General features: G+C 41.3%; 1 protein-coding gene across 1 annotated transcript; it reads left to right on the top strand.

Moving 5' to 3' along the window:
• Positions 1-3,311: 3,311 nt before the first annotated feature.
• On the top strand, positions 3,312-7,516 carry LOC132701011 (toll-like receptor Tollo). Its single transcript, XM_060668627.1, has one exon. It carries the CDS (start codon positions 3,400-3,402, stop codon positions 7,138-7,140), a length of 3,741 nt encoding a protein of 1,246 aa, XP_060524610.1. The 5' UTR covers positions 3,312-3,399; the 3' UTR covers positions 7,141-7,516.
• Positions 7,517-7,822: the final 306 nt, after the last annotated feature.

The following is a 7,822-nucleotide window of genomic DNA, read 5'->3' as shown; positions in this document are numbered from 1 at the left end:
TTGTGGTTTTTTGCAATGTTGGCGGTACCATGGATTGACAGTGCCTCTCCAAAAATTATTCAAATATTCCATATAAGATCATAACTTTTGGCGGTTTTTCGCTAACATTCTTAAGAATATTCAAATCAGGCGATCCCAGATTAAGTGGTAAATGAAATGCTAGATACCCTTGGAGGTTAAGAATGAAGAAAATAAACTTATGCTTTAAATAACGGTTAGGTTAATCAATAGTAAACTTGCGAATATACATATTTTGCTGGGTCATTGAAAATCACTTTTTTAAGTAAATCAACGTTTAAATTAAGATGCAGGTAGGCTTAAGTTAGTCAGGGATTGAAGAACCGGCCCTAGGAGTTTTCATGGTAATTGGCGGCGACTCGGTCGTTTTCTAACCGAAGCCGCCGCCGGTGTCGGTTGTCGTTTTCTTTATTCGTTCGAATTAAAAATGAACGGCAAAGTGAATTTAAACTCCCTTGCCAAACGGAAAACCGCTTACCGGTGTTTTTGAGTGCTGTTTTACGGCCTCTAAAGTTCCATCGTCGTCAAACGTTTGGGGATTTGAAAATAACTTTTTAAATTAAAAAATTAAATTTTTAATTATTTATTAGTAGGTGTTCGAGATTGCAGGTTTGTAAACGTTCAAAATAATAACTCAAAATAAGCAGAAATTATTATAGTTCCAACATAAATATTTTTTAATTTTAACATTAGCGAAGATATATAGTTGTCTCTTTTGATGTGCACAGTTTCCATTTGTATTTTGACCCTCAGGATTTTTTAAAAGTGCTAGTCAGGAAGTTGTGTAAATAAAAACAAATGATCGTCGTAAAGATAATTAATTTTGAAAGATATGTTATATTTTATATCAGTGTGAAAGTTCTTTGCATCCCGACTTCCTCAATATTGTCAATATTGAATTTTTCGATTTTTAAATAACGCAAGTTCATTGTTTAATATTCAATATAGTTCGTCCAGGAAAGCGTTGAGCTTGTGATATATTTTCATTGTTTAAATAAAAATAACAAATTGTATCACCTACGTTGATATCATCATTATATATTAATATTTTTCGATTCAATAACCTATATTAAATAGATATGTAACACGATTATGTATTAATAAAATGTAATGCTACTGTTTTATTAAGCACACATCCATCCCAGGTCTAAGACAAATGAAATGATTAAAGCCGGTCTTATTTATTGGACGACTGTAAAGGAGAAATTGCGAGACTTCAACGGTCGATCAGGACGCGAACCTTTCCGACGGCCGTCGCATCATTTAACTAAAAAAAATGTACCCGTCCTCTGAATATTTTGCTTTCTTGCGGTTCTTTATGGTGACAACGTCGCCCAAATAATTGCTCTTGCTTGTCGGTTTCAATTAAATTACAGTCAAAATCGACTTTCCGCCACTTATTGTAGCGAAATCTACACCCTCTTCCTGGGAGGGACTAACAGTAGGTTTTTCTTCTCGATTTTAAATAAATACCAGTCAAAGTCGACTTTTCCGATACTTTTTTTCAGGCCAATGCAGTAGAGAAGGAGGTGGTTTATAGTAAGGTCTGCGTTTGCCCCTTATTATGAAAATGGGGCTGTAAGGTGTGCAACACCCCCACCTTACCCATCCATAACGTACATGTCTAAAGCAACAAGTAATTTTATGAAATAATTTATGCCGGTCTCATTCATTGGAAGTCTGTGAAGGAAAAGGCACGAGACTTCAACTTTCGGTCAGAACGCGAACCTTTCCAACGACCGTCGCATCATTTAGGTAAAAAAGAAAAATGTACCCGTACTCCGAATTAGTATTTTCTCGTGCATTCCCATGCCTTAACACGTACGCGTTACTCCTCCGTTATTGTCAGAACTTCTGTCTTGTTCGATTTCTTCAAGCCAAAGTGCCTAATGTCCGCGTTTTTCATTCCGGTTAACCGCCGGGCAATCTGTTAGTGCTCGAACTCGTTGAGACAAACACCATTTCTTTTAGCGGACGTGTGAGTCTATGTGTTTTATATGCATGTGGTTTCAGTATAAATTATTCTTTCTCTGAAAAATGCCAAAATGAGTCATTTTAATAAGACAATGAGATATCAACTAATCTATCAACTTTGTGGAAATTTCAATTGCAAAAGTTTTCCCAATCAAACGATGAAAGAGTAGTGTATTGAATATTTAAATAGCATTTGTACAGTTACTACAGTTGGCGTTCTTCTGATCACGGGGAAAAATGTATTTGTACCTTTTTTAACGGCAATTTGTAAAAGATTAATATTAAATATAATTAATAATAATAATTTTTAAATTAATCAAAATGATACAGGTCCTTCATTCTTAAAAGGAAGGTAAGTAGTTTCACTGTAAAACGATACACAATTAACACAATTTTGGAAGCTGAAATTTACTATCTCAATTTTATTTTGTCTGTATTAGTCGGAAAATGGTAAATTTTTGACTTTCACTTTTTTTTTCGGGGATTTTTTTATGGGTAGATTTTTTACATAATTATTTATGTTATGCGTGCATTGTTTTTTTTTTTCACGCCAAAAAAATCACCTTTTTAGTTGTCTCTTTTAAAGAAATCTATTGGTTAAGAAAGGAAACCAAATAAACTCACGCTACTAAGTTTTAAAAAATCTTAACCTTCTGAATTTTGAAAATGAAGCGACATCCGCAAAATTTTTATACGTACCATATTTTCGACTTAAAATTAGGTTAACGAGCAAAATTAGTATATGTACTTCATTGAATACATAAAAATTGAGATCACACAATGATCAATAAGTGCTACATGAAACTTTTGCTATTTATATGAAAAATTTTTTGTAATGGTTATTAGAATACATTTTATATTTTCTTTGTAGTTGCTACTATTTATATAAAAATATATAAAACGCCCATTGCTCAATTAGCATAATTTTTATAACCTAGAATTTGGTGCTGAATGGTACTTAAGGCGAAACATGAACAGCTGAAAATTCTAATTGCTATTTGCTGCTTAAACTTAAGTTCTAAATACTATTTATTCATAGTTAATTTCTTTCTTGCACTTCCCGAGTGGTCCGCAACAATTTGTACCAAAGATCTATCGATTGCCTCGGTCCATTTCTCCCTCGCTCTGCCACAATAATTGCGCAATGCCATTTTACAGGGTACTAGTCAATCGCGAGTACCGATTTACCTGTAACTTTACCGGACGGTGCAAAGATCGACCGTCAGACTACCAGTCCTGAAGAGGAGGAGGGATACCGCAAAGAGTTCGTGGCCTTGCATCGTGGCCGGTGCGAACGGCACGGCAGTCGATCCCGAGAGTACTTGGTGACGTGCACGCGACGGCGGTTATGAAACAGGAACAACGTAACATTCGCGACAGACTAACATGGTGTAGCTCTAGTGCAAGATGGGCACAGCCGCGATATGGCTGTTGTTGTTCGGTGCCATCTTCGGGGTTTTGTCCGCGTCTCTCAGCAAAACGTTACGTTATCAAGCGCCGGATGAGTGCAAGTGGGTGATGGTAGACGGCGGTGGCGAAGATGACGTCGCCCTCGTTTGCCGTTTGCGTACCATCAACAGCGAGTTGGAAAACACCAATTTTAGCGTGATCCAGCCCCATCACACGGTGCGTCTGAGGCTCGAATGTAGTGACGCGTTGTTCTTTCAAAGTTCGCTCAGTGCCGGGAGCTTTAAACCGCTGGTGGAGTTACGCGAGTTATCCATCGAATATTGCAAGATCGGCAATTTGTCAGACGGCGCCTTTCGCGGCTTAAAAGATTTGCGCAATTTAACGGTAAAAACTCACAACACCGATTGGTCCGCGATGACCCTCGATGTAGCGCCCAACGCGTTCTCCGACGAGCTGAGATTGCTAGAACGGCTAGATTTAGGGGAGAACAATATGTGGAGCTTACCCGAAGGCACCCTCTGTCCACTGTATTCGTTGGAGGTTCTCAATTTAACCAAGAACCGTTTTCGAGAAGTCGGGAGCTTCAGGTTCTCGCAGGGGCACTCGGAACGGTGCGGTTCCAACCTGAAAATCTTGGATTTGTCGCGGAATAACATCGACAGGTTGCCATCTGGTCAATTCTCCGGTCTGTCGCGTCTAGAGAAATTGTATTTGCAAGGAAACGGTCTGTCGGTTTTAGCGGATCGCGCGTTGGAAGGCCTAACGGCGTTGAACATTCTAAAGTTCTCGGATAATCGTCTAGTCAATTTGCCTCCGGAGTTGTTTGCGGACACTCGCGACATCCGGGAGTTGTACTTACAAAATAACTCTATAAACGTGCTCGCACCCGGACTATTCGGCGAGCTGACTCAGCTTTTGGTGCTCGATTTGTCCCACAACGAACTCACCGCCGATTGGATTAATTCGGCAACGTTCGCTGGACTCGTGAGACTCGTGGTACTCGACATTTCGTATAATCGGATGGGAAAATTGGAGTCGTCCGTGTTTAGGGACTTGTACAGTCTCCAAATTTTAAGGTTAAATGACAACTTTCTGGAAACGATACCGGAAAACACATTCGCCGCTCTCTACAATCTCCATACGTTGATTATATCAAACAACAAGATCACGAGGATCGAAGCCAACACTTTCAGCGGACTTTTTGTGCTCTCGTTACTTTCTGTGGATAACAACCGCATCAGTTGGATCCACCACGAAGCTTTGAGAAACTGCTCTAGTTTGCAGGACTTGCACCTTAATGGCAACAAGTTGTTACAAGTACCCGACGTTGTAAAAAATGTCCCTTTGCTGAAGACTTTGGATTTGGGGGAAAATCACATCGATTACATAAGCAACGACACGTTTAGCGATTTGAAGCAAATGTACGGACTGCGATTGACAGAAAACAATATCGGCAACGTCACGCGAGGCGTGTTCGACAAAATGGACGCCTTAAAAATATTAAACTTGTCGCGGAACAAGATCCAAAAGGTAGAAAAGAGTAGTTTCGACAACAACCTCAATTTACAGGCAATACGTTTAGACGGAAACTTTTTGACGGATATTGAAGGCTTGTTTGCCAAACTGCCGAGTTTGGTGTGGCTTAACATCTCTGACAATAGACTCACGTGGTTCGATTACGCCATGATACCCACAGGACTCCAATGGCTAGACATTCACGGCAACCAAATTAAAGAGTTGGGTAATTATTTTGAGATAGAGTCCAGCCTGTCGTTGAGCACGTTCGACGCGAGTTCTAATAGACTAACAGAAATTACCGGCAGTGCCATTCCGAACAGCGTCGAAGTTTTGTTCTTAAACGACAACTTGATAACCAAAGTGCAGTCGTACACGTTTTTCAAAAAGCCGAATCTGACCCGCGTCGATCTATTTGGCAACAAAATTACTAACCTAGACCCGAATTCGCTGCGCATATCTGCGGTACCGTTGGAGAAGGATCTCCCCGAGTTCTACATCGGTGGCAATCCTTACAAGTGCGACTGCACCATGGAGTGGCTCCAGAAAGTTAATGTGGACAACAGGGCGCGCACGCAACCGAAAATTGTCGATCTGGAGAGCATATACTGTCAATTACTTTACAACAGAGGACGCACCTACGTCCCTCTCGTCGAAGCCGCTCCGTATCAGTTCCTATGTTCCTACGAAACCCATTGTTTCGCCCTTTGCCACTGCTGTGATTTTGACGCGTGCGACTGCGAAATGACGTGTCCGACCAATTGCACTTGCTATCACGACCAGTCTTGGTCAGCGAACGTAGTAGACTGCTCGACCAGTAACTATGTCACAAAACTGCCGGACCAAATTCCTATGGACGCGACTCAGTTGTATCTGGATGGAAACGACTTGAGAGTACTGAACAGTCACGCTTTTATCGGTCGCAAGAGACTGAAGATTTTATTCTTAAATAATTCCAACATCGAGCTGATACAAAACCGAACGTTGCATGGACTGAAAGAGTTGGAAATCGTGCACTTGGATAGCAATCGACTGGCCGCACTACGTGGATACGAGTTCGAAGGTTTGGAACGGCTTGGGGAAGTTTATTTGCAAAACAATCGCATCTCGTCGATTGATAACGTCACGTTTAAAGGACTGAAGCATCTCAAAGTACTGTACTTAGATCACAATAGACTGACCGCGTTCGACTTGTGGACGTTATCGACTTCCTTAATAGAAATGACATTGGCCAATAATCCATGGTCGTGCGAATGTGAATACGTAGAGAAGATGCGCGAGTGGATGGTTAGAGGTGACGCTGTTCGAGACATGAACTCGGTGCGGTGCGTTTACAACGCGACGGATATAAATTACTACACGGTGGAAGTGTACGCGGACAATCCAGAGCTCGGCTTTTACGTAACTAAGCAGAACGGTTCTGCATGTACGGGTGCGCCTAACATAGACAACGCCATAAACGGGAATTTAACGGCGACCAAAACTATTATAAAACAGCACGTTTTCCACGATTACCTGCCGCTTTTGATCGTTACTTTGGCGGTGTTCGCGGCGGTCGTCGCCGTGACCCTGACCGTGTTCGTTTTCCGACAGGAGTTGCGCGTATGGTTCCATGCGAAATTTGGGTTACGTTTCTTCCAAAGTCGCGGGGACTTGGATCGCGACGATAAGGACAAACTGTTCGATGCGTTTGTGAGTTACAGCTCGAAGGACGAGGCGTGGGTGGCCGAGGTGCTAGCCCCAGCGCTAGAACCAAACTACAAACTGTGTTTGCATTACAGAGATTTTCCTGTAGGGACGGCATTTTTGGCCGACACCATATCTCAGGCTGTCGATTCCTCCAAGCGAACCATAATGGTGCTCTCGGAGAACTTTATCAAGTCCGAGTGGTGCAGGTTCGAGTTTAAGTCGGCGCATCACCAGGTGATGCGCGACAGAAGGCGGCGTCTCATTGTGGTACTGCTGGGGGAGGTGCCTCACAAAGATCTGGACCCTGACATCAGATTATGTTTAAAAACGAACTATTATCTGCAGTGGGGCGAAAAGTTATTTTGGGAGAAGCTGAAATTCGCCCTGCCCGATGTACAGAACAATCGGCGTCACCCGTCGGTGAGAGTACCCCACGTGCACCATCACGTACACAGGCATAGTGCCAGGGGACAGGCGCCCTCGGCGCCGTGCGCTGGGACAGGCGGACCCAGGACAGTGGCCATCCACATATGACAGTAAGGGTAGTCGTTATAGCGTAATTTATTCCTAATGTCAGCCTATTGTGATACTACTTAATATAAATTCGAACTGTGAGTGCAATGTGAATGCAGCGTGTGATATAGTCGGGATAACGTTCGTTTAGAAAAATGAGTGATGAGTAAAACAAGAGTCAAACTCTCTATATTTGTAAATATGCCCAATGTGTAAAAAATTATTTCAATATGTTTCCTATATACGTCGTATTTATTTTTTTTTAATCGCGAAAATTTCTTACTTGCCTGTTTTGTTGCGTAGAGAAAAACACGAAACGTTTGTACAGAACCCTTCTCAAAGACTGTTACGTAATATGCTCGCGACGAGGCTGAGCTTGTGAATATATCGATTAAAATATTGCTATTAAATGTAATGTTTTATTTAAACGCGGTCTATTATTGTTCAAGTTCCTGAAACTCCTCTGGCTGGGAACAGCACAACGGAAAATTGCTGACCTTTATCGAACGGCATGCGTGACATTTTGTTTATTGTCTGCCATTAATTTTGCTTTTACTTGACGTAGTTTTCGTATCACTCTTGCATTTTCAAAGACAGAAGCACTTAATTAAAATTTTAGGGTTATGCACATATATATAGTAATTTTATAATATTTACAGGGTAATACTTGTTACTTTGTTTATGAAGAGTTTTTTTAAATAGT

The sequence above is a fragment of the Cylas formicarius genome, unplaced genomic scaffold, assembly GCF_029955315.1.
Source record: "Cylas formicarius isolate icCylForm1 unplaced genomic scaffold, icCylForm1.1 PGA_scaffold_4__25_contigs__length_36172078, whole genome shotgun sequence".
NCBI lineage: Eukaryota > Metazoa > Arthropoda > Insecta > Coleoptera > Brentidae > Cylas > Cylas formicarius.
This window is presented reverse-complemented; position numbering and strand designations above follow the sequence as displayed.